The sequence below is a fragment of the Euprymna scolopes genome, chromosome 20, assembly GCF_053919585.1.
Source record: "Euprymna scolopes isolate OS-2025 chromosome 20, ASM5391958v1, whole genome shotgun sequence".
NCBI classification, from domain to species: domain Eukaryota; kingdom Metazoa; phylum Mollusca; class Cephalopoda; order Sepiida; family Sepiolidae; genus Euprymna; species Euprymna scolopes.
In genome coordinates, this window is record NC_136501.1 from 88,859,732 (window position 1) to 88,887,231 (window position 27,500).

Genomic DNA, 27,500 nt, shown 5'->3' on the forward strand with positions numbered 1-27,500 from the left:
TAATCATTATACCAGCTGGGAAACTCGCCAGCGCAGAAAAAGTGTGTAAAAAACAAAGTTTATATGAGCCTCAACAATCTATATATAGATAGATATCAATTATCAAGATTTTACGTATATATATATATTGGAGTAGTTTATAGTTTCTGTAGCTATATATATATATATATATATATATATATATATATATATATATATATAGGTTACAAAATGTATGGCATAACCTTATGTCTAGAATCCGTATTCCAACTTTAATCAAAATCCTTTACATTATTGAGAATAAATTGAAATTCAGCGAATCTTGCTTAATTAATCCTGTCTTATGATTAGGGCTATGACAACAGCATATTCTTATCCTTGTTTTGATTCTCAGGTATATATCCATTGATATCTTATATGTTTTTATGTAAAGTGATTTGGTTCTCGGTTGATTAATTGTGTCTAACTGTGTCGGATATATACTCGAGAGTCAAGACCATGGAAAGAATATGCTGCTGTCATAGCCCTACTAATAATTATGAATAAAATTCAGTACAAATCTGAAATTGTCAAATTTATGAAATGGGAAGTCACGCTCTGATAATTCCACTAAAACTCTTTAAAGTACACAAAAGAAACAGTAATATGAAGAATATTTATTAATGTCACGAAAAATCCGAGGTATATGAATGTTTACAAAGGCTCGGTAATCTAAGAAGTTATGGGCCCAGTATCTATCAGGTTGTAAGCCTAGTAATTTAACAGCTTATAGGCCCAGTAATCTAAAAGATTATGCCTACTAATCAAACAGGTTATAGGCCCAGTAATCTACCAAGTTATGGACCCAGTAATCTAAATGGTTATAGGCACAATAATCAAACAGGTTATGTGTCCAGTAATCTAAAGGGTTATAAGCCGAATAATCAAACAGGTCATGGGTCCTGTAATCTAAAGGGTTATAGGCCCAATAATCAAACAGGTTATGGGTCCTGTAAGAAAACAAGTTATGGACCCAGTAATTTAAAATGTTATAAGCCCATTAATCAAACAGCTTATGGGTCCAATAATCTAAAAGATTATAAGCAGAATAGTCAAACAGCTTATGGTCCAGTAATCTAAAGGGTTATTAGGCCCAATATTCAAACAGTTTATGGGTACAGTAATCTAGCAAGTGATAGATCCAGTAATTTAAAAGGTTATAGGCCTAATACTCAAACAAGTTATGGTCCAGTAATCTAAAAGGTTATAGGCACATTAATCAAAAAGGTCATGGGTCCTGTTATTTAAAAGGTTATAGGCCTAAAAATAAACAGGTTATGAGTCCTGTGATCTAACAAGTTATGGGCCCAGTAATTACCTAGGTTATAGGCACAATAACCAAATAGGTTACGGGTCCAGTAATCTAAAGGGTTATAGGCTCAATATTCAAACAAGTTATGGGTCCTATAATCTAACAAGTTATTTCAAATGTTATAGGGCCAATAATCAAACAAGTTATGGTCCAGTAATCTAATAGGTTATAGACACATTAATCAAAAAGGTAATGGGTCCTGTAATATAGAAGGTGATATGCCTAATAATATCTAATCTAACAAGTTATGGGCCCAATAATTTAAAAGGTTATAAGCCCAATAATGAAACAGGATATGAGTCCTGTAATATAAAAGGTTATAGGTCCAATAATGAACAGCATATGGGTCCTGTAATCTAACAAGTTATGGGCCCAGTAATCTAACAGATTGTGGGCCTAGTACTCTAACAGATTGTGGGCCCAGTAATCTAACAATGTATGGGCCTAGTAATTTAACAGGGTATGGGCCCAGTAATACTCTAAGATTAACTCAAAGATTAAATCGAAGAAAAATCTTTTTGCTCATTGAAATGATTTATTTTCATTTAAATTCCATAAATCAAAGAGCATTTAGAATGTGTAAGCGAATGTTAAAGAAATCTTCTTATTCAAGCAAATTCTCGTGGATTTTCCGTTTTTTAATACTTCTGCAATATTTCATATGAAGCATATTTTGCTTTTGTTATTTTTTTTTTTTATATAACAGTTTGAATGTTTTGTTTTGTGTATTTTATTGATTTTGTTTTTGGGTTTTAGTGTTTTTGTTTTATTTGGTTTTTGTTATCGCTATAGAATGATAGCAAAAGACAGTAATTTTGTATGGGAAAAAAATAACTGTCTTTACTGTGATCTATGAATGAAATGAAGGAAGAAATCGGAGGGAGTGAATGTACAGTTTAGAGATAGAAGGGAGAATACGTAAATTAAAAAGAGGAAAGAGAGGGAGAGAGAGTGTAGATGTACATTTAAAGGGAGTGATGGGACAGAGGGGGTGAAGAAATGATGCAAAGAGAGAGAAAAGAGAAGAGGAGATGAAGATATAGATTTAAAGGGAGAGTAAATGGGTGAGAGAGGAGGTGAATATGTTCAGTTAAATGGGGGAGAAAAGAAAATATAGAGAAAAAGAAAAAAGTTTTAATAAAAGATATAAAAATGAAAAAAGGAAAAATAAACTAATGTTGAGGTTTACGGCATGTCAACCCATTTCAGGTGTTTTTATGCTGAAATCCTAAACGGGTTTTGCCTAAGATTAATTTGTAGATTTTTTTTTCTTTTGTAAGGCGTTTCTTCTGTAATCAAATAGTTTGCATTGATGAAAAAATTCTAATTTAGTATCAATCTGTTTATAACTGAAAACGCGTCATTGTCTACGTCATAATTCCACAAGTTATTACGTCATTATATTTTCAATGATTTTATCTAAAATCTCAAAGATCGTAAGAGCACACACACACACTATATATATATGTGTGTGTGTGTGTGTGTGTGTGTGTGTGGGTGTGTGTGTGTGTGTGTGTGTGTGTGTGTGTGTAAAGAGAGAGGGAGAGAGAGAGAGAGAGAAAATAGAGAAAGAGTTATCTTTTTTTTCGGAATGCCATTTTTCTGATTTTATTTAGGATTTTTTTTTATAAAATTTGGACATTTTAAGGACTTTTTATAAACTTTGCATTTTCCTTCCTTCATTTTTTTTTTTTAATAATTTTTTTCTTTTTACACGTCTTTTCCCCTTTTGTATGTATTTCTGTATTCCTTATCTACTTTTTTTCTATACACATTCGTTTTTTTTTTTAATTTCTCTTCTTTCCTTTTCTTTTTTTAATGACCCCCATTATTTTTCTTAATCATTTCTTACTATTATTTACATATATACTTATTTTTCATCGTTTTAGCCTCCTATTCACATATGCTTATCACATCCTTAACAGATACATAATTTTTCTTATATTTATATATTGGTTTTTTTTTTTTTTGTATTTGCATCCTCCATTTCATTTATCTATATTTTTATATTTTGTATAATGTTGGCCTTTCTCCTCTTCGAATGAGAAACATTCAGTTTCGAAATATCATGGCCTAAAATGTTTTTCTCTCGATTTTATTTTCTTCTTTCCTTATTAATCTGATGACATAATAATGTTATATGACATTTTTATACCTCATCTGTTATTAAATATATCAGAGAGATATACTAGTTACAAAAAATCAATAAATGTGCCCACGTTACTCACCCTATTGCTTAGAATGCATATTCCATAATTCATAATGATAAGTTCAATAGTTTGACTCATATATATTGTTGACGCTCACGTTTTAAAGGCATTACTTAACTAACTGGATGCTCGGCGTTGCTCGGTCGTAAAATACGCTTAACCATGATATTTTAATTTATGCAGATTGCGTATGTATTATGATAGCATCAACCCTCTATTGAATATTAGATATTACGAAGAATAATTTGCCCGGTGGACTAATTTGCAAAATAAATAAATAAATAATAATGATAATGTAGTTCATCAAATTCCGTCTGTGTTTGTTTACAATATCACGTCAGCTGATATTTGGGCTTGACGATGAATGCCCTCGAAACTCACTTCTAATTAATGTTTAGTTTAAGAATATACAAACAAAGAAATGATTTGCGGCGATTTAAATGATACCTTTTATTTTATCGTAAATTGAATTCATTACTAATAATGATAATAATAAATAAGATAAAATGGTGAGGTACACCCGGGATCATTCGATCTGTAGTAGAATTCTCTACCACTGAGCTATCTCTCCAGACGTGAACAAATCTTTTTGTTTTTTGTTTTTTTTTCTAACAAGAAATTATTTGTTGAAATTTTATTATCTCCCTTGCCGGTGCAACCTAAAATATTCCATTGTAAAAATACTTGTTATACTATGGGAAAGAAAGACTATTTTGGGGGTCGTATTTTTTTCGATTTTCGATACTTATCGCATGAATTTCTGTATAAAACATATCTAAGAACACTGTCAGACATGTAAACTACTTTTGTATGAAATTTGCTCAGCCGTTTTGGAACGTATAAGGAAGGAACACATACACACATTGACTTTTATACAATTATAGATATAGCTCAGAATTTGATGCAAGGTAATTCTTTCCTCTTTCAGTTTTTTTTTTATGTCTAAGTAAAACGGGCAATCATAGTTGAACTCCGAGAATTCACTTTACTAGCTACTACATCGAGATGTAGAAGAGGGAGACACCCTTTGCCAGAATTATTCCAATTATTCTTGATCATCACTGCGTTAGCAAAGAGCATCAACTACCAACCGAGGATTGAATTTTAATCTCCCGAACATTAGCCCATTTTCCTGCGCTTTTGGTGCACATATTTGTAGCTTTATTCAAAGACTAAAAAATACGTGTTTGTTTCTACTTTATTTCATCTAAATTTGAAGCTGATTTTTGTACAAAATATGCAACTCTTTTTATTACTGTTTTTCTATTGTTCGCATATAATCGACTCTCCCGTCGATTTCGACATATGAGGTTCCGCCACAACAACTAAGTTGCTCGGAAATCCACACAGATGATTTGTTTATAGTGGTGAAGGCTTTGTGTAGAATCAACCACACTTTTTGGTATTACTGCTAATCTTTGTCGGTGCAGATGACTGCCACAGGGCAGAGTATACAGTAAACCGCAGGGTTTTACATCAGAGTTTTCTTCTCGTAGATGCACGTCTTAACGAAGACTGGGGTGCATCTCTCTCTGTGAATTAATACCTTCCAGATATCAACCTGGAAATTTCTACGACGGCGTGGTACATACAGCGCCTAGCCTTCCCAAATGGTCGCCCATCTGGTACTGGCCAGGCTCAACGTTGCTTAACTTCGGTGATCTGGTGTTCGCATATATATATATATATATATATATATATATATATATATATATATATATATATATTAGTGTTAGGACGATTAATCGGAATCGCAATCGGGAATCGTAAAAATCGGAACATTTGGGGGTATCGGAATCGGAAATATTGGTGCCTATTTTTCGATGCTAATTTTAATTGTTTTTTTTTTTTTTTTTTTTTTGATTTTGTTTAAAGTAAAATCTTCCATTGCTGGTAATAATGATAAAATAATAAATATTCATTGATTTTATAATACCAGTAAAGCTTAAATCTATAGATCATCTTCCACAAGTGTATTTTGACGTTTATGAAATTATCTGCATATTTAACATGTGTTTTTACGTAAATCGGGAAAATAACAATCTTATAGTTAAATAATTAGAGATTTATAAAGAATCAGAATCGGGAATTTATCACGGAATCGGTAATTGTATCGGAATCGTCCCATCACTAATATATATATTAAAATAAATATCAACAATCTCCATACCTAGTGTTTCATATTTGTGTAATCATAAGTTTAGGAAGTGTTAACTACTGTTGGTCGGGAGATTCGCACCGAGTCAACAAAGCTACTCTTGACTTTCCTTCAGACCATGAACAATTAACACATAAACGGAAGGAAATTAAGTATTTATAAATGCTATGTCGGCGGATGTTTTACGGAGATCCAGAGAGAGTATTCGACGACACGAAGGTGGAATAATGAGTTTTCGCTAAAGTTTATCATTTTTCTTGATTCCCTTAATAGGGTTCAACTTTAATTTCTTAAAGGGGCTTTATAACTATATTTTTTTAGTAAATAGTAAAAACGTGCTTATACGTATAAACACACAAATATATACGCACGTGTATTACAATTTATTTTATATTTATTTTCAATGAAATGCACAATTTGTTGTAAAGCTACTTTTAATGTCTTAATTCGTATTTTCTGTTTTAATAATTTTATTAATTTTTATTTTCTGTGTAATTTCTCTACTTTTTACTTTTAGATTCATCTTGTTTTCTCTTTTATGATTCATCAACCTTATTTTCGTATTTGTATTTTTTTATACGAAACTACCTGATAAGAGATAACAGCTCCATTTGTTTCCGTTTTCTTCTTTGATTTCGGTGCGTCGAAAGGAAGACGTGCTTTTGAGAACTGTAGACCACCCGAAAGCACCTCACGTGGTTGTTATTAGGGCGTTTTATGTTTTTGCTGTCTACAGGAGCACTTAAAATGTGCGTCTGCGAACGCAGCAGGTAGCCAAACGAATTTAAAAGAATTCGTTTGACCTTATGTAAATTCTACATTTTAATATAGAGTTATTATTTGTTAAGATCCGTTTGACTGGAACCGAAACGTTTGTCAAATTACCAATTGTCTGGATGAATTATCCCGGAGTTATATTTCTGTTAGAAACTCCTGTTGTAAATTTCAACATTAAGACAGCATTCCGTCCCAGTCTGAAAGAATACAGAACGGAAACTGGATTTCTTCCGGAGAAAGAAGACTTCGTTTCAGTTCGGCAGAGAAAAGTCGCGCGCGTTTTTTATTGAAAGAAAAGAGAATTTGGGCTTCAAATTTCAAAGTCTTTAAACTTCCCATTTGATTTCGTATTTCTCTTTCATCTTTTATAACGAAAGCCATTTTGGACGGTAAGAAGAAAATAATTTCGAATGATGTTTCTCGCGTTTTCTTGATGAGAACTTTTTTGGTAATTTCTAGTTAACTCATTATACAAACATTTTTAACTCATTGAAAATTTATTGGTTGAAACCAATTTCGTAAGTATTTACCCTTTTTGCTTTTCCTATCTAATCAACCTATGAGACTATTCCTTCGTCTATCTTCCATACATGATATATGCATGGCAGTAGTAGTTGTAGATTTCAATAGGAATTTCAATATTTTAAAATACACCTTGTTGCGGGACTAACGGGTGTCGATATTAATCCCGCAAACTCAAAAATAAATAAATAAATAAAAATAAAGTGTAGAAATGGAGTTGAACAATCAAGCAAGGATAACTGAAACAAATGGTTGAATTAAATACAATTTTTTTTTTTTAATTGTAAATAAATGAAAAGAATAGACAGGATTGTTTTCTTTGTGAAAGGTGACCGATTGAGGTAATTAAATGCTTTTTTATGTAATGAAGGAGATAGTTCCGCGACTGCGATATTAAAAGTTTTTCATGTAATGAAAAAGACAGTTCTGCAACTGAGGTATTAAAAATTCTATATGTGATGAAGTAGAAAAGTCCTGCAACTGAGGTAATTGAATATTTTTTTTTATGTATTGAAATAGTCAAGAAAAATCCTTCGATTGAGGTACCTATTACTATGCCTCCCCACGGGACAGAGTTAGACACCAGGGTCGTTTTTTAACGTGGAGAAAAGGTACAAAAATAAAAATTGTCTCAGTCGTGAAGGATTTCTCCTCCACCGAAAGAGAACAAGAAATAGAAGTGCAGCATCTGAAGAACAGATACTACACTTTGATCTTGTCCCGATTGAGGTAATTGAATGTTTTGAAGGAGAAAAGTAAACGTTCTCGGTTAGAAATAACCAGGTTTTTTGTTTTTTTTTTTAGGAAGATATAAAAATATAAAAGTCCATCGCTTACTTTAGCAAAAAGATAGAAAATGGTAAAAATCAATTAAGATAAAAAGTCCATCTCTACGTCGAGAATCAAATGATGGTGCACACGAGTTTAATGTCTGCGGTGACGGAATCAAACGGCTTGCTTACGGCGTGCTGCTGTACTAGTGTTGACTGACTCGTTTGGGCGCAAAAATGCACTTTTTATACATTTTAACCGGCTCCACGAAGGCCTTCAGAAAAAAAAAACACATTTTTTAAAATTTGTTCTCCTCGTAATCCGATTGGATGAAAAAAATAACATCTGTGTGACATAAGATGCTTCCTAAGACGTCCGCGGGAACAGGTGAAGTTTCGCTTATAAGTCCACCGAATTTGCGTGGGCGTAGAAAGGGAAATATACCCGCAGCTGAAACGATGTTTATACATCTGCGCGTGCGCAACTGGGTTTTACAGTTGGGGCAGCACGCCATTATTCTGTTTGAGTAGATCCGGCCATCGTTTGCTGAGTCGCCGGCGCGGCTATGATAACCTTGACTTCCTGAACATGCAAGCTCTAATTCGCCAGGACATTTTCAATATTCTCTTACTTTGCATTTTTCAATCAGCCAGACACACAATTCGTTCATGAATTACGTTCCTTGTTTGATTTTTTTAACATTAAAACTATATACAAATAACATTAAATTGATAAATTACAATTTAAATAACATTAAAATAAAAAAAAATATATCCATTAGAAAATACGAAATATTATGTACATTCGCAATATTTTTATACACGATACCAAAAGTTAGAATCTAGTAATTTTCTAGATATTCTTTTGTTCTGTCGAAAATTTAATTCCGATCATAGTTGGGCTGGATGGTCCGAGATGCGACCGTTTTAAAGGTTGCGAAATGATCACTATTTCGCGACCCCAACTCGGGAGTCAGTTAACCGCTAGTTGAAAAACTACGATGCATTGACTCTCTCGTGAGATGTTGGACTAGCTCCGAAAGGAACCAACGACCCCCACATTCCACAGAGGCCCCCGTCCGCAACATACCCCACACCACAACCAGACTTGGAAAGGTGCATATATGTTGGCAAGCAACGAGTAACAGATGAAGTACTCACCGAGGTACTGATAGCAACTTACCTCGTCACGTAACACTTTAGACGCAGTATAAGACAACTACTGGCAAACAGGGAACACCGCAGAATACGGACGACGTCGGCACTCCTCAGAACTCTCTAGAATGAAGTGGTGCGCACCAAATGCGCGCCAAATGACCCCCCCCCGGCCCAAGGCATGTTCAATATATAACCAGCCACCCACCACTCCTCCCAGTAACAACATAAAATGGCAGAGTCAGAAACACCTTAGGGTAGAACCAACCTTCTCGGACCTCCACCCCCTTCTTGGTATTGGTCCTTTCCTTATTTTTTGCACAGTTCCGATCTAACGTGTCTTGAAAATCTCAGTAAGCAACGTTGGCTTGAGTGAAGGTTATAAATTTTTTGACACAATTCCCGACAGGGTTAGGGTTAGGGGTCGCGATTTGTCAGTATTTCGCAACTTTTCACACCTGATCAACTCCGACCTTTAACTACTCCTTGGGAGTGATGCGAATTTTCGACACAATATAATAATTAAAACTTGGCAAAGCTAACAAAACGAGAACAATGTATCCTTGTGTATTAAATAAAGGCTTCAGTTCGAAATTCCGTACAAATTCCCGAACTCGACATAATAATTCTTTCTGATTTTTTTAGATGAGGATTCATATTATTTGGATTCTTTAGACTACTGTTCTCATCTTGAGATCTTGTGATACAATTTTAATTTCTTTTTATGGCTGACGGAACGAGAGCATGCTACTCTCGTTGATTCAATAAAGGGTCCCATTTGAAAGTCCGTGCATATTTCCGAGTCGATGAAAAGATTCCCGAGTTCGACAAAAAGATTTTCGAGTTCGACAAGATACACCTAAAGAAGGTCGGAGGTTACATCGACCGAAATGTTGTGAAAATAATGTTTAAGATGTAAACAGTAGTCTGAAGCATCCAAATAATACGAATAATAATCCCCATGTTTGAAAAGATGCATATGACGAAGGTCGGAGGTTACATCGACCGAAACGTTGTGAAAATAACAACCAAGATGGAAATAATAGTTCGAATAATCAAAATTTATAATCGCCATCTAAAAAATTCTGAAACATATTTTACTCTGTTTAGTTAAGTCAAACTCTTTTCTGAAATACTTATTTTGTTAATACCTCCATTTTTAAGTGGTGATGATGATGATGATGATGATGATGATGATGATGATGAATTTCTTAGATCCTGTAGAACATTTTGGAAAGAAAGTTGCATGATACCCGTGGTTTCTTTATAAGGTACTAGCAGGGGCATAAAAAAAACTAAATAGAAGATGTTAAATAGTATTACCCCCCCTTCACGAAGTGAAATTCCTTTTTATGTAAGAGGTGAAAAAATATAATTTACGTGGCCTTTAGAGCGCTACTGAGAGCACCAAATAAAATTATGAATGCTCACAGAGTAGTACTAAAACTAAGTTTCTCCCCATCTTTTTCTTTTTAGAGAAATAACAGTAGTCAAGAGACGATAAATTAAACCCAGGTTTAACGTCTTTCAATTAGAAAAAAAAAAATTGCTGATTCATTCATTTCCCAGACATTTTTTTTTTTTACTTGGGTGGGGGGATGTGTTTAATTCCTAATAATATTCAATGATATAATTATTTGACCCCTCAAATAATAAATCTTGGTGCTTATGCATTTATGTCACCGTGCTATTTTTTTAAATAGTATTTTCAAGTTAAATTCAAGTTTTACGATATCATTTTTTTATTAAATTGTCAGGTGAAATTACAGAATAATTACAAAATTATCTCCTATACCCATGTTAAGAATGGCTTTCTAAATAACGTTATTGTTTCAGCACGGTAACATAAGTGCATAAGTACCTGAATCTTTTATTTTATAAATTTTAGACATTATTCTTCCGAAATTACGCTGTTGACAAAACACCAACTTTGTAAGAGTTTGTTGTGTATTTTTTAAAGTGTTAGCAGGTCATATAAACAGAGACTACTTCTCTTTATATAATAGATTAAACCTTAGACTTGTTGAAAGCTAAGGAAAATTTGTCAAGCATGTGTTTTTCTTGCTATGAGAACTGCAGCGTAGAAGTATGGATGATAAGTAATTGATTTTATTGGTCAAGAACGCAACGTATTCTTGACAAATAAAATGGTATTCTCGGAGAGGGGGCGGGCAAGGGTGAAAATTCTCTCGAATTTAGCTGACGATATGTAGTGCAATTTCGCCTGCACTGTTTCTGGTTTTTAATTCCCAAGAAAGAACGCCCGTTAATGTTTTATTTCCTAAGCAAAAAAAAAAAATAAATAAATAAATAAATAATAATATCCTAGGTCTGTTTGCTGAGTATTTGCAAGTTTGACTAAAGGAATTTTATATATCGCAATTGTAAAACTGCTTTGTAAATGCAAATTCATAACCTTTGCGTTGGCAGACGATGAAATTGAATACTCCTGGCTTGCCGTACGCTGTTCAGAAATTGTCCACGAAGAGTGTTTAATTGGAAATGGCTATCCAAAGTGTCAAGAATGATGCCAATTACGTAATGTTGTAAGGCACGGACTTGTTGAAACACGTGCACTCTTTGGATTTGATTAAAATAAATTGAACCCTTTAATTGTTTTTTTTTTTTTTGTTTTTTTTTGTCTTTCTATTTTCTCCATACTCTAATCCCATCCGATGTAGAATTAGTGTGCCCCTATAAATTTGGCCCCTAAGAATTAGTACGCCCCAATAAATCTGGCCCCTAAGAATTAGTATGCCCAAATAAATCTGGCCCCTAAGAATTAGTATGTCCCAATAAATCTAACCCCTAAAGAATTAGTACGTCCCTATAAATCTGGCCCTTAAGGATTAGTATGCCCCAATAAATCTGGCCCCTAAGAATTAGTATGCCCCAATAAATTTGTCCCTTAAGAATTAGTATGGCCCAATAAATTTGGCCCCTAAGAATTAGTATACCCCAATAAATTTTGCCTCTAAGAATTTGTATGCCCTATAAATCTGGGCCCTAAGAATAAGTATGCCTCCCCATAAATCTGACCCATAAGAATTAGCACACATACACTATGTATGATCCTATAAGTCTGGCCCCTATGTGGGGTTTTGTACAGTGAGACACTTTTTCACATTAAATTTAAATTTCTGCATGTCGGGGAAACAGGGAATTTTAATATATACTAGCAGGCCACTCAGCATTGCCCGGTTGTAAAATACGCTTAAATATGATATTTTGATTAATGCAGATTTCGTATTTATTATTATATTATATTAGACCCAATATATAGTAATGATTTTAAAAGTTTTTTTTTTAAATGACTGGTGCACCACCACTGAGAATCGAAACCAAAACGTTTAGCTTACGATTTACTTTTTTCCTTTGGCGTTAATGCCTGACCTATGAAGACACGTTTGCTGCAAGGCTAAAAATTAAAACATTAACCAATAGCTATTACGTTACGCATGCATATTCGTAATGTCATCGTTCGACCTTCAACTGGCAAATTCTACTTTGCACGGATTTTCCCTGACTAAAGCACAAATATAAAGTTTCGCATGGATTTGAATACCCTGTATATTAAGTTTTATGTCTGTAGACCAAAAACTGACAGCTGGAGTTTGGTAAGCAAAATTTTTTAAACAAATACACCACACACACACACACACACACACACACACACACACACATATATATATATATATATATATATATATATATATATATATATATATATATATATGTGTGTGTGTGTGTGTGTGCATATATATATATATATATATATATATATATATATATAGAGAGAGAGAGAGAGAGAGAGAGAGAGAGAGAGATTGATTGTAGCGGTAGAATAATCTCACTATTTTTCCAGTGACATTGGCAACAGATTTGATGTACGTGTTCCATTTCAAATCAGGAGTAAAGGTCAGACCCAGAAGCTAGTCAAAACATGAACCCCTCCAAGACGATAGCCATTCATTTCAATTGATGCCAGACAGGGATCAGAGCATTGATTATGTAAAGATAGGAGCTTAATTTTAGATACATTAAAATTAACCAACCACCTCTTTCCCCATTGCACCACGTGCTCAAAATCAGAGGAGAGAGAATCAGTGAGAACTTGGTCATTTATGGCCTTTGAAGTGTTGCCATAGATGGTAGTGCCGTCCGCATAAATGTCAACGAATGATCTTAGGGTGGTATTTGGGAGATCATTGATGTAGATCAGGAAGAGTGTATGGAGTACTGTTGTCATATTTGGGCTGGTGAATCTCTACCTTATTTGAAGGTCCTTAATAAGGTGCAAAAACGTATCTGTAATTTAATTGCCCTCCTCCCTGCACCCCTTCTATCTATCTATCTCTCTCTCACAGTTGTGATGTGGTTAGTTTCAATTTTTTGACATGTGTTCTTCAGATTTGTCTGATTTATTTCCTGCCTTTTCTTTTTCTTTTTTTTTTTTTTTTTTTTTTTCAAACTCGTTTCACACAATTCGCTGTTTTGATACCTTATTATAATACAGCTTCCTGTTCTAATAGCTTCTTTCCAAGAACTACAGGCTTGTGGAACACTTCCTGCTCACTGTTTTCCCTCTTTGTGATAATCATCTTCCGTTCTTGTAGGCTCCTTACATCAAATGGATTAACGCCTTGTCTGGAGCGATTTCCATAAAATACAACCTTATGCTGAAAATACTATTATTTTCATACACGCGTATTTAAATAATGCTAGAATCGTAATAGGTTAACTCTTTCTTTCTTCCTCTTTCCTCTCCGTGTCGAAAGATGATGTGTGCCAAGATGGAGCAACTTCCAAGGTGTGCGTATGTGTGCGATATTGGGTGCGGGTTGCGTACCGACAGTGTTTATAGCCTGGCAGCAAATACACGGTGATATTGATCAGAAAAGATCTGCCTCACTCAATTTGCTATTGATCATCAGCAGCTTATGCATCTTTGCCTATAACTCTCAAATTGGTGAGTGATTTGGGCGGCTTGCCAACTTCTATTACATAAATTTAGTTTGGTTGTTTTGTTTTACAGCATATCAACCCTTTTTAGGGTTATTTAATACCAAACAATCTGATTGTATTCAAGTCCAATGTAAACAAGTTCTTAATGAACCGTCCCTCTAAGTAATCCAATTTACAAAATTCCCACTACTTATGTTTACTACGCTATAATCACATTGACTAATGTATAGCCAATTAACCATTATCCTCGAGTGGCCTCCGAGCCTTGATAAGTGGTGATTCCGGTGGAAAAAAAGAAAAAAAAACTACCGTAATTCTTGGTAAAAGTTTCATGTTTCAGCTTATTTATATGTTCACATATTTATCAATGTGCGATTTCGTTATTTTGTTTCACGACATATCAACCCTTTTCAGATTATTTAATGCTGAATCCCGTCATTTTCTTAAAAGTTTTGTTTCAAGTTCTGTATATCTTCGAATATTTATTCATGGAGTTTGGTTTAGTTGTTTTGTTTTATGGCATATCAATCCTTTTCGGGTTATTTAATGCCAAATCCGATCATTTTAGTAAAAGTTTTTTCATGCTTCCATTTATATTAATCTTCAGATATTTATTCCTGGTGTTTGGTTTTGTGATTGTGTAGAGGAAACTTGTTGTTTGTGTTTTTGGCTTTGAAGGGCATGATTGAGTTTTGCAGAGGCAACTGAAAAAATAACGTCATTGTATGGTGTCTTTTGGATAAGAAACCGATATCTTTAGATAGCCTGATCTGGTAGCACCAATTTATTATGAAAGTCGTACTTATATGTGTGTGTGGGGGGGGGTGTTCACACAAAGTAGAAACTACACAAGACACAATGTTTCGGAATGTGTAAGATTTGTTCACTTTTTTGTCATTACTTATCAAGTTTAAAAGCCACTCGAGGATAAGGGTCAATGGTAATTAGTAACTCGTTTTGATGGAAATAGATGAGTGATAAATGGGAGAAACTTTCTAATTTTGTAAGACTATAGGATTGAGGAACGCGTTTTTACGAACCGGGAGCTCCGTTTAGTACGGCCTTAGGCGCCTAGAATGAGGTATCACTCACCTGGCTGATAATGAAAAAATGAACTCTGGGTCGGCAAAAGACTTTATGCAGCAAGATTTGCAGAGACACCGACTTGTATCCGATAAGTAGACGGGGAGGAAGATATTGATCACACTTTCTTTCACTGCGCCATCTTGCGTCGATTGTGTGAATTAGTTAAAGACTTCATGGTTCGCATGTTGAATGGACAGTTCTTTTGTCCTGCAGTCAATTTTGACATGCTGTAAATGGGCATTGATTATGAAGACAAATGAACGCTATGTTTTTTCTTTGCTTACCAGCTGTTATGAGAGGCGTGGTTTGGTCGACGCAATAGATGGAATTTTTCCGGGAGGTGACCTTCACTACTCTCCGGCCTGTTCTTATTTTCGAAAATGTGTATTAAGCTGGAAAAAGTGAGACTCTATTTGGCAAACTTTAAGTGAAAGTTTCGAGCTTGTGTCGAGTTAATGCTGTTAATCTCAAGTGGTTTTCGGACATAACTTAGGGAAAGAATTTTGGTTAGCTGAAACGAACTTTGACATTTTCGATCTGGTCCAACTAGAGTAGGTTAGTTTAGGGTCCCCTTTTCTTATTAACCTATGTTGTTATGCATAACGTCATAAATACCTCTTTTATTTTCGTCCTTTTTTCACCAAAGTTCTTTTACCCCAATTTTTGTTTGATAATTCCCATTCCCGACCCCAATTAGGTGACAGATTTGCTATTTTGTTAGAGATGTAGGCCTACTTGCAAAGTGTTTGAATAAAGTCAGTTTGGGGGAGGAGGCTGCATCGTTTTTTGACTGGCAAAACTCCTTATCTGGCACCTTTACTTGTGAGGGGGTCTTATACTGACAAATAATTTTTCCGTTATAAATACCTCATTCGTTTATATTTTTATTTATTTTATTTATTTAATTTTTTTGGTATATAAAATTTTTATTCTTCACCTCTACATATAGTGAATATATTGCCGTTTTAAGTACGTAATTTATGGAGTGATTTTATTGTGGTGAATGAGGCTAATAAATCAACATTACATCCTATCCTCCTTTTCTCAGTCTTGTGTCACATTTGGAATTTGTTAAATACGTTTATATAAAATACTAGCAATCGGTGCCCGGCGTTGCCCAGGTGTTTTGAGGTTAATGCTGAGAAAAAAAAAAAAGGGTCAATTTTTTAAAACTTTGACCCCTATTATGACCTTTTAACATTTATTGTTTAGGGATCAAGTAAAGTTAATAAGTTAGATCCATGTCCAAGGAATCTATATCTAAAATATCACGTGTTTACTGTTTAGACCCAAAATTGTAGGAGGAGTTTGGTAGAGTTCTCAAAGGTCAAATCGTTGAATATATTAAATATTATTTTTTAAAGCAGTTTGGCCTTCAAAATTTCTGTTTGGCCTTTTTCTTCACCGATGAAATCTGGAGACGCAACGGGAATTTTCGGCAAAAAAATGTTGTTACTATGCACATCTATGTAATGAAATACAATTTGTGGCAAAATTTCAGGAAAAACTAATGGATGGTTATCTCGCAATAGTCCGGACAATTCGCTAAATTATCTCGTCAAAACCTTAAATCTCGAATTTTTGTGCATTTTTTTTTTTTTGGAGGGGGGGGCTAATTTGGCATAATAGTGTCCATTTAATAGTATTATCTTGAAAAAATAAAAAAATAAGGAAAATTACCAAAAAAAACAAACAAGAACAACAAAAGTGTGCCGTATTTTTAAAAGTTTTATTGCGTTGTTTTTATTTGCTTCTTTTATTTCATCGGTGAAGAAAATGGCCAAACAGAAATTTTGAAGGCCAAACTGCTTTAAAAAATGGCCAAATTCGCGAAATTTGGCCTCGCTATAAAAAAAAAGGGGGAAATCCCCCTACTTGAACTTTCTGTTTAATTTCGCTTGTAGCGTTGATTTTTTTCTTTTTTCGCTATAAAAAAATAACTACTTGATGAAATTACGTGATTTTTTCTGTAGGAAAACTTTATCCCATGACGAGTACGTACAATATATTTTTTTTTAAAATATTTCCATTTTTTAATGTCGATGGAAAACTGCACACGTACCCAAACCCGAAATGTAAAGACCACGAGTGAACGCGGGTTTTTTTTTTTTTAGTTTAGTTTCATAATGACGGCCGTGATGTCGGAGGTTCGATTGTTAGATTGTAAGTTAGTTTCGTATCTTTGTAATTTGTAAATCGCAAGTTAGGAAAAAATTAAACCCTTCCAAGATGGACAATAAATAAAGCCATAATATTTTATGGTATCGTTAAAAGCCTACGAACCATAGTTTTTTAGGAGATGTGATTATTGGATTAACCAATCAGAAATCGTCTGTGGCACACACATCTCTGTTTTTATAGATATATAGATAGATAGATAGATAGATATAGATAGATAGATAGATAGATAGATAGATAGATTTACGAATAGATATTAGATTACGACGCTTATTTATTAAAACAAATCGAAGATGTCTAGATGATTTTATGACGTCATAGATGCTGAAGTAACAAAGATTAAAGTTATTTGTTCCCTTGGCAACAAAATCAACAGAGAGTCTAAGTCATTTCTGAAATGGCATTTTCCCTGTTGATTGCAGTGCGATGCTAGTCTTGTGCAGTTCCAGGAGGTCCACCTCCCCAGACTTTACCTTCTCTCTTCGAGAAGTGATTAGCTTATTGCTCATCGCTACTGCACTCTTATCAGGGAATGCCGACGGCATGTCCAGGCATTTTTTGCAGGTCATATTTCTCACAGTGGGAGAAAAATAAATACCCATCCTTTAAAACAAAACATTGATGATTCACCCATGCATTCACCTGAGCTTAAGTGTGATGTTTTTTATTTTCTAACAAAGTCGAGTAAATGTCCTCAACAATCAGTCTAGACCATTTTAGATAGGAGGCCTTGTTTCTGTTGGGCTGAGGTATGTTTCTGCAAAGTTCTGGAAAATCCACCTTTCCCTGACTTGATCATCTCTGTTTGAAAAGAGATTAGTTTATTACTAATCGTCCGAGGTGCATCTATCAGAGTATGCCGACGGGGTTGCTCAGACATTTTTGTAGGTCAGAATGTTCTGACTTTAAAATTTCCACTGTTCAAGGTATATAAATACAAACATAGATGACAGAAAACGCATGGGTCGTAAATGTACACAGTGACTATATATATATATATATATATATATATATATATATATATATATATATATATATATATATATATACTAGCATACCGCCCGGTATTGCCCGGTCGTAAAATGCGCTCAAGTATGATATTTTGATTAATGCAGATTTCGTATTTATTATTATATTATATTATATTGGGAGCAATATATAGTAATGATTTAAGAAGTTTAAAAAATATGACTCGTGCAGTCATGCACCACCACCAAGAATCGAAACCAAAATGTTTAGCTTACGATTTACTTTTTTCTTTTGACGTTAATGGCTGTACTATGAAGACATGTTTTCTGCGAGGCTAAAAATTAAAACATGAACAAATAGCGATTCGCATACATATTCGTAATGCCATCGTTCTACCTTCGCCTGGCAAATTTCATTTTTTAATTTTCACATTTTCCCCGGCTAAAACCCAAATATAAAGTCTGCGTGTGTTCCTATACCCTATATATGAAGTTTCATGTCTGTAGACCAAAAACTGACAGAGGAGTTTGGTAAGCAAATTTTTTCAAACAAATATATATACACATACATAAATATATGTATAGAAAGGTTTGTGTTTATTATAAGCTTTTTACGCAAATATTACGCAAGTATAAATCATGTAGAATATTTGCATGAATATAATTACATGTAATAGTTAACTAAAGATGATCATCCCATAAGAAAACAGAAAAGACTAATGCGGAATCAATTAAAATGAATGTTTAAAAAATATGCAAATTAGCTAGATCTTTTGCAGATATATAACAAAGTTGAATGTTCTTTTTAAATAAGAAGAAAAAAGGGTTTTAATATGAATATCAATACGTCAAAAACTTATAGCAATGTGTGTGTGTGTATGTGTGTAACCAACACAACAGACATTCACCATTCATTTTTCACTGATAACGACCATTGTTTTCTTTGAAATCTGATTGACAGTAAGCTACATAAAGATTCCACTACTTTTCACACTCTTCAGAAAGGTAGAGCCAAAGAATAGTAGTAAGAGAGGGAAGAGAAGCATTCAGAGAAAGCGAGAGAGAGAGAAAGAGAGGGAGAGTAACCCCTGTTGTCTTGGAAACTTCAGCTCGGATCGTCTGGTTCTTCTTAGAGGGTCGTTACATTGAATCCTGTATGCTGAAAGCGAATATCGAAGCTGCAGGCAAAAGAAAAACAGACACGTGAAGTCTATTCTACTTCACAAATATATTACAGGTCTTTTTACATATATATGGTTCAGTTCTTAGTAAGTTTTTAAAAGTCTCAAATCTCTCTTCTCTTCACAGACAGCGTCAGACAGGTTTGGAGGAGGGGGTTACAAACTCTGGCTGGAAACTGCCTCGAAACTGACGAAATTCGCGCGGCACTAACACTATATAGTAAGGTGTGTGGTCGGGGTGGAAAATCTCCAAGCCAATCAAATTACCCCACGAAATTGGGGAAACCCCAAATTTTGCGGGTGTGCAATTTGGCCGTATCACAAATTTTGCAATCTGAGATTCAAGTCAATATTAAATTCTCATGACCCCTAAGATCACCAACTGTCAGTCCGACATCTGGCTCTGAGTTCGTCGAGACCAGACAATGTCAATTGTTATTATTCCCAAATTTCTGTCATCAATTTTGAATACAAAATATATCTCTCTAATTTCCAAACAATAAGAAAATATATCGATTTTGACAATGAAATAAAATATATATTTATATCCTCTGTTTTAAATCTCCGGGATATCTGCTGTTACTCGGGATCGATTAAAGGTATCTTAGCATACTCGGTTCCCCAATGAAGGCAAATTGCTTCCTCAGGTTGATCACGTTATAGAGAGAGAGAGAGAGAGAGAGAGAGAGAGAGAGAAAGAGAGAGAGAGAGAACGTTTCCAAATTTTTGAGAAGAAGATTGATTATTAGTATAATTTGTTTGAACTTCTGTTCTCATCTTGAATGTTATTTTCCAACCTTCTGCAGGTATATCTTGTCCAACTCGCGAATTTTTCTGTTGAACTCGTGAATTTGTATGGAATTTCGAATGGAATTTTTATTCAATCCATGAGGATAATTTCATGTTCTCGTTCAATCAGCCATCACTTGGTAGAAGTCCTAATTTGCAGATTCTGTGCAGATTTGCAAATGCGACGAAAAGATTACCGAGTTCGACTTCTCTTGGGTATGACTAATCGAACCTAAAATATCGATCAAGATGAAATGTCAACACATTGGAAATACATTTTTATTTATTAACAATGCAAGACGACGATTTTCACTATAGAATGCGAAACGCGCGTAAGACATTAAAGAATTAAATATATATCGTCAAAAAAAAAATAAAAAAATAAACAAAAATTGATTGTGTTTTTTTTTCTTTTTATTGCAGGGTATCGACCAGGATTAAATATTAAAATATTAAAATCGATCAGAAATACGATTTTTATTTAATGAAGCATAATTGCATTATATGCCTTACATCTCGGCAATTAGGAAATGATGACGCTATAAAAAAATAATCCAAAAACTGTATTTTTATCTTTCTTGCTCCCTGTTTCTTTCTTACTTCCCCCTTTCTTTCTCTCTCTCTCTCTCTCTCTCTCTCTCTCTCTCTCTCTCTCTCTCTCTCTCTCTCTCTCTCTGTGTTTATTTGTTTTTCTTCGCTCTTTATTTCTCTCTAGTTTTGTTTTTATCTCTCTTTAGAGACAGATGTTTTTTTTCTCTTACTTCTCACTCTCTTTACTTTATCTTCTTCTTTTTTACAGGAGTCATCACTTATCAAGGCCCAGAGGCCACTCGAGGATAAGGGTTAAAGTGTTCAGTAGTCAATGGGACAATATCGTAGTAATCGTTAGTAATGGGAATTTGGTAAAATAGATTACTTAAGGAAACGGCTCATTAAGAACTTGTTTACCTTGGACTTGAAGACGACCACATTGTAGTCAGCTGGAAAGCAGGCAAACGAAAGACATTTCCACAGTTGTGCAGTTCTAAGAAAGAATTTAATCATGTAATTTACGTTTAGGTTTAGGCACAGATAAAGGGGGGGATTATTGATAGTGGTTTCAGGTAGATGAGTGTTTCTTGTGAAAGTTTGGCGAGTGGGGACCATAGATTGGAGCTAAGACGAGCACTTGTCATGAAAATAATGATAAAGCAAAGACAGACTCGCAACGTCTCTTCTGTGAGAAAGATGTTGCAGAAGTGTAAGCCATTTTGAGTTTCAGATGGTTCGCTGTTACACACAAGTCCTGGGAGGTGACTTGTTTGTAGTAGACAGTTCCACAGAACAAAATATTCTTACCGTGTCGAAACCCGGGAAAAGAAACATGTGAAATTGCCCCAGAAAAGGTTTAATATTTATGAAGCAATTCTGGTTTCTGATTGGTTGGTAGCAGAACGTGAATTAATTTGATTCGTCAGTTCTTAGCAGCATCGTTTATAAATAGAATCGTCCGACTGTGTGGGATCATACCCCATTAGTGTTCCAAAATATTGCAACAGAAGAGAAAAGGGCATCCCCTGCTAGGCTACGAATTCTATTTTGAACTCTGTCAAAGCAGGATAAGATCTTTCTAGCAGCTCCTTTCCATTTAATTCTCCATCTCCCTTTCTCTACTCTCTCTCTCTCTCTCTCTCTCTCTCTCTCTCTCACTATATATATATATATATATATATATATATATATATATATATATATATATATATATATATATATATATAAAGTTGAATGTGAGCCAATCGATAAGTAGTGCAAAAATTGTCTGTTATTAAATTTGTCCCAGTGTTATGTGCACCAGTCCTAGGACTTTTGATTGTAAGAGTAAAACCTCTTGCTTTCCTTATGTATGACTAATTAAATATAAACTAACTAATATGACTGACGAAACAGATTTATGTATTACCTACATGAGTTTTACTAATTGTGTACGACAAATTAACGTACGACAAATGTACGACAAAGCACAGCAACTGCTCTTGCTGATTCTCTGTTCCTGCGATATTTACACACGTTATTATAGGAGCCAAGGATTCTTATGTCATAACAACAAGCAACCGTGTTTAGCATCGACCGATTGGTAAACCGTTTTTTTCTCCAGTAAAAATTAATTAAATAATTTGTTGGTATATTTACTTTTCATTATCATTTTTTAGTAAACATTCGCTATTAAAAAAAACAACTTACTATAACAGAACGAGAAACATTCACGATTTTTAAAAAGGTAAATAAGTATTGTTAACATTATTTTTTTTCTTTTATGATTGACGCGTATTTTAAAAATATATCCAAAAGGTCTGAAAAAAAACTGTTTATTTTTTTACAAAGATTTTTGGCGAAAAAAAATACAGTAGGAACAATATTTCGTGTCTTAATTTGTTGAGCCTAAATTTTTGTTTAATTTGTTTTGCTTAAATTTGTCATGTTTAATTTGTCGTGCTTAAATTTGTCGTGTTTAGTTTGTCGTGCCTAAATGTCACTCGAACAGCGAATCAGTATGAGCAGTTGTGCCTTGTACATTTCTCATGACTTAATTCGTCGTATATAAATAGTAACATTTTATTAGAACGTTATTAATTACAACGATACTAAAAAATCTTTTTGCGTGTCTAATCTCTCCCTTTTTTCTCTCTTTGTTGCAGGATCACTTTGTTGGGCTGGAGGCGTATGGCTGACACGAGCAACTCAATTAATCGCATTCACAGTATACTTCATCTGCACAGACCTATGACAAAATTATGTTTATCTTCCATATTTACCATTTATCTGGCAGAATTTTTCAGTTCTGATACCTTATTATGTCCGACAGTGACGAACCTAAGAATTGTAACACGCGGCCTTTGAGAGGCAGCTTCTGCGAGTCAAGTGATTCGGAAGAGAGCATTTACCCGCAGTCTCCAGACGGTGGCTGGGGATGGGTCGTGCTCTTTTCATCTTTCCTGCTGAACCTCATTGCTGATGGGTGTGCCTACTCGTTTGGGGTCTTTTTCACGGAGCTGCTGGAGACATTTGGTGAAACAAAGAGCAAAACATCATGGGTCGGTTCCATGTTCGTCGGCGTGTCGCTCATCTGCGGCCCGCTCGCCGGAGCCCTCACCACAAAGTTCGGATGTCGGAAGATGACCATTGCTGGGGGGATTATCTCCATGACGGGAATAGTCGCAAGCGCATTCGTCAACTCGATCGAGATGCTTTGTTTCACATTCGGCTTCGTGGCCGGTTTTGGTATGTCGATTCCGTACGTCACTTCCATCGTCAGTGTGTCGTTTTACTTTGAGAAAAAACGTGCACTTGCCACGGGCTTATCCGTGTGCGGCTCCGGAATCGGCACGTCCGTCTTTGCTCCCTTACTTGAGTACCTCATTGATCTTTATGGATGGAGAGGAACCATGCTGATTCTCGGGGGGATAGTGGGCAACGTAGTGGTTTGTGGGTGTCTGCTGCGACCCTTAGAATACAGCCCGAAACAGAAATACGAGAAAGCGCTTGAGACGTTCACAAAAATTTCAAAACATGACGCTCACTTGAACTCTAAGTTTGACGAGTGTCTCTCATCAAGGAGCTACGATGCTCAGCTGACATATTGTTCAAACATTGCTAATCTTGTTGTGTCAAACTCTGTTGTTCACCTTCCAACCTACATTCAACTGAAGCGGGTCAGTATTTCAAACGATGTCTTTCAGAAACTCTGGGGTAACCCATGCCAACAGAATGATGAAGTACGGGTAGTTCTCGGGGAACCACAGGTGAAGCAGACTACATCGTACCCCGATTCTTTCTCGAACAATAAAATCGTTGCTCCTCTTTTTTGCACTTCCGATAATATCCCCGACAAAACCCTGAAGGATGTATGGCAGCAAAAATCATGTGCAAAGCGGAAACCATCCGCTGCCAGTCAGCAAACCATTCTCTACCGGAAAGACATCTTCTACCGTGGAAACCTCCTAAAGTTGTCCTTCGACCAGAAATCGTGCAGCTGTCCGGAAATCTCGCATCTGGTCGGGACGACGGATGACACAGATAGTGCCGAGGACCTCTTGGAATGGTGCGAGCTGATGAAAACTCGAAACCTCTTAAAGCAGATGAAGAAACTCTTGAAGACCATGGTGAATCGCTCAGTTCTCACGCACCCGATGTTTATATTATTTGTTGTGTCAAATTTCATTTTCTTCTTTTGGGGTGATATCCCTTATATCTACATTGTTGATCAGAGCGTGCAGAAAGGAGTGCCACAGCACAAGGCCTCGTATTTGCTGTCCGTCTTTGGACTGGTCAGCACATTTGGACAGATCGTGTACGGCTTTGTGGGCGATCGTATGCACAAACAATTAACGATAGTCTACGCCGTTTCAACTCTCATCTCGGGTATTTCAATTATTCTAATGCCGTTGTGTACCGATTACGCCTACCTCAGTGTAACGTCGGCAATCTTTGGATTTTTCTCAAGTGCCAATAATTCTTTGTGTACGATCCTGCTTGTGGATTACCTTGGACTGGACAATTTAACCAGCGCTTACGGCTTAATGCTTCTTTACCAGGGAATCGCAAACCTTTTAGGACCACCAGTGGCTGGTAAGTTATATCAAAATATTTTTTCTCTCCGATTTAGACATATGTTTCACAACCTTGTATATGTATATTCGTAGGTAAGGTGTATATTAGTTGTTACAAGTATATATTCGTTGGTAAAAAGTGTGTATTAATAGTTAAAGTGTATATTACTTAATACAATTTGTATAATGGTTGGTAAGATATATATTAGTAGTTAAAAAGTGTATGTTCATAGGTAATATATATTACTTAATAAGATGCACATTCGTTGATAAAATATTATATCATTCGATACAATCTAAATATGAGTGCATGTATGTATACAAAATCAATCTGATCTGATCAAATCCAGCATATCAGTTCCGATACACTCTTGGTGAGGCTGAATATATCAAAGCTTGACAAACTCATAACAATCGTTGGTTTGGCTACTTTGAGAGGAGCAATTCTTGAATATGAAAATGCGGAGATCTTCAGATATAAGATCGGGGGAAAGTTGAACGTCTCAAAAAATATTGGATGCAAACTATCAACAAGGATTTGAATGGAATTGTCAAACTTGGAAACTGAAATCACAGACTGCTCGTCTCTCCACAATCTCTTATTAGACAGGATCTCAACTAGTAACTCCTTGCATTCTATGTGGTAATATGCCTTGTTTGAGATGAAAAAGAGTTTAAAAACATAAATTCTGATATCTTGTTAGTCCAAATATACCTAAGCCGGGTGAGTTCTTGATGACCAGTCAGACATATTGGTTTCGTTATGTTGAAAGAAGCGATTCTTTGATAAGAAAATGCAGAGATCTTGAGATAGAAGCTTAGAGAAAAATGGGACGTCCTAAGAAAACTTGGATGCAAACCGGTAACAAGAACGGTAACGATGGAATTTGAATGGAATTAATCCTCCAAACCACCAAGTTTGGAAAATGAAATTGCGGGCTGTCATGGCTTTCATCAAAAAAGTATATATATATATATATATATATATATATATATATATATATATATATATATATATATATATATATATATATATACGAGCAAACAGTTAATAAAACATGTTAAAAAACACTTTGAAATGAGTTAAAAACATTTAATCTGAAAAGGAAACACTAGATAAGTGGATATATGTGTGTGTGTGTGTGTGTGTGTGTGTGTGTGTGTGTGTGTGTGTGTGTGTGTGTGTAACAATAAAATTGATTATGATGATGGATGATGAAGTTGGGAGATACTTTTGATAAAGAACTTCATTACGTCCGTTGTTTATGGGTAGCATAAATTCTTTTGTTTGTTTACATCAGTAAATGCTATTGATTGCAACTCTTAATATTGTTGGCATTTGTTTGTAGAGAGCCTAATTACGTCCCTTGATTTGGGCTTTCCTGGCTAATTGGGTTGGCATCAGGTTTGTTATTTATGAAGATCTTAATCACAAAGATGATTACACCGCGCCAATTATTAGAGATTCAGTTTTCAAATCAAAGCTACATCGCAAAACAATTTCTGAATTGCTCGCTTAAAATTAGGATTATATATATATATATATATATATATATATATATATATATATATATATATATATATATATATATATAGTAGAATCCCTGGATACAGTGGCCCTAAGATATGCTTTTTTCAGGTTATGATGTGAAATATGACGCTTTTCCGGCCCTGGTTATCGTTATGGTGTTATTTATAACGTTATTTGATTATATACATGTGTATACTGTACTGTATTTTGTTACTAATTTTAATACGTACTGTATAAAATCTTGCTTAGGCCTCGGCATGCGGCGATTTCACTTTACGACCATCAACCCCCCCCCCGGAATGGATTAATGCCGTGTAAACCTTAGGATACGCCGGATGTCCAGCTAGTATATATATATATATATATATATATATATATATGCGCGCACGCGCGTGTGTGTGTGTGTGTGTGTGTGTGTGTGTGTGTGTGTGTGTGTGTGTGTGTGTGAATATATCCATCTGTGACCAATTATGTCAGCGTACACGTGTACGCATACATAGATACGTCGGCACTAACTTACATACACATACCCGTATATCTTCCAGTCTAGTATACTTTTGGATTACTAGGGATAAAATTATTGTATTTGATTTCTTAATTTCTTAATATCATAATACTTACAACTCCGTAATTTACCAGAAGCTACCATTACATTTAATTGCCTATGAATTCGTACTTACAACATAGATGTGTACATATAAGCGCCTATAGATATACGCGCATATATAAATCTATGTATATATACAAAAAAAAAAACAACAACTGAGCAGATACGCGTATGTAATGGTGTCGTTATATACAAACAAAAAATAAAAATAAAAATCCGGGTCGACATTTTTTTCTTTTTAAACAAAAGTTTTTATTCCCGTTACTTTCTTGTCTCGATATCACTTAAAAGTCTATCTCGCTCTATGTACATGTTCTTCTTCCTTCGATCACATGCCGGCAACAGCCGGCCCATTCTTATCCTCGACTGTAAGATACACAACGTACGCACACACATGGTCGTTATATTTTAACACCGATCCGATGTTGTGTATGAAAGTCTCGACAAGAAACAAAGGAAAGAAATTCGACTCATCCTTTTTGTTTGGTTTTAACAAAAGACATTTATTCATGGTACTTGCCAAACTACGCCTACATCTTGGTTTTACAAGTTTCTTCGTTCACCATGTGGTTAACAAAACTCTGCCGCGTCGAACACGTTCTTTTTCTCTTCCCGCGTCAACACGTCTTCTCAAGTCCAGTCGCCGTCACGTGCTTCGCCTTGCTGTCGCCACCCCCGTAATCGCAA

At 35.0% G+C, this 27,500-nt stretch overlaps 1 protein-coding gene across 3 annotated transcripts in view; it reads left to right on the forward strand.

Annotated features, from left to right (window-relative positions):
• LOC145241540 (monocarboxylate transporter 12-like) overlaps positions 1-27,500 on the forward strand; it is a 196,361-nt gene that overhangs the window by 144,648 nt on the left and 24,213 nt on the right. For 2 of the 3 annotated variants that reach the window (XM_080104597.1, XM_080104598.1), the window contains exon 2: positions 22,765-24,694. In XM_080104597.1, coding sequence (XP_079960723.1) covers positions 22,921-24,694 — 1,774 coding nt within the window. In that variant the 5' untranslated portion in view covers positions 22,765-22,920. Of the gene's footprint in view, positions 1-6,304; positions 6,994-22,764; positions 24,695-27,500 lie in introns of those variants that run through there. The other variant, XM_080104596.1, reaches the window with a different exon arrangement.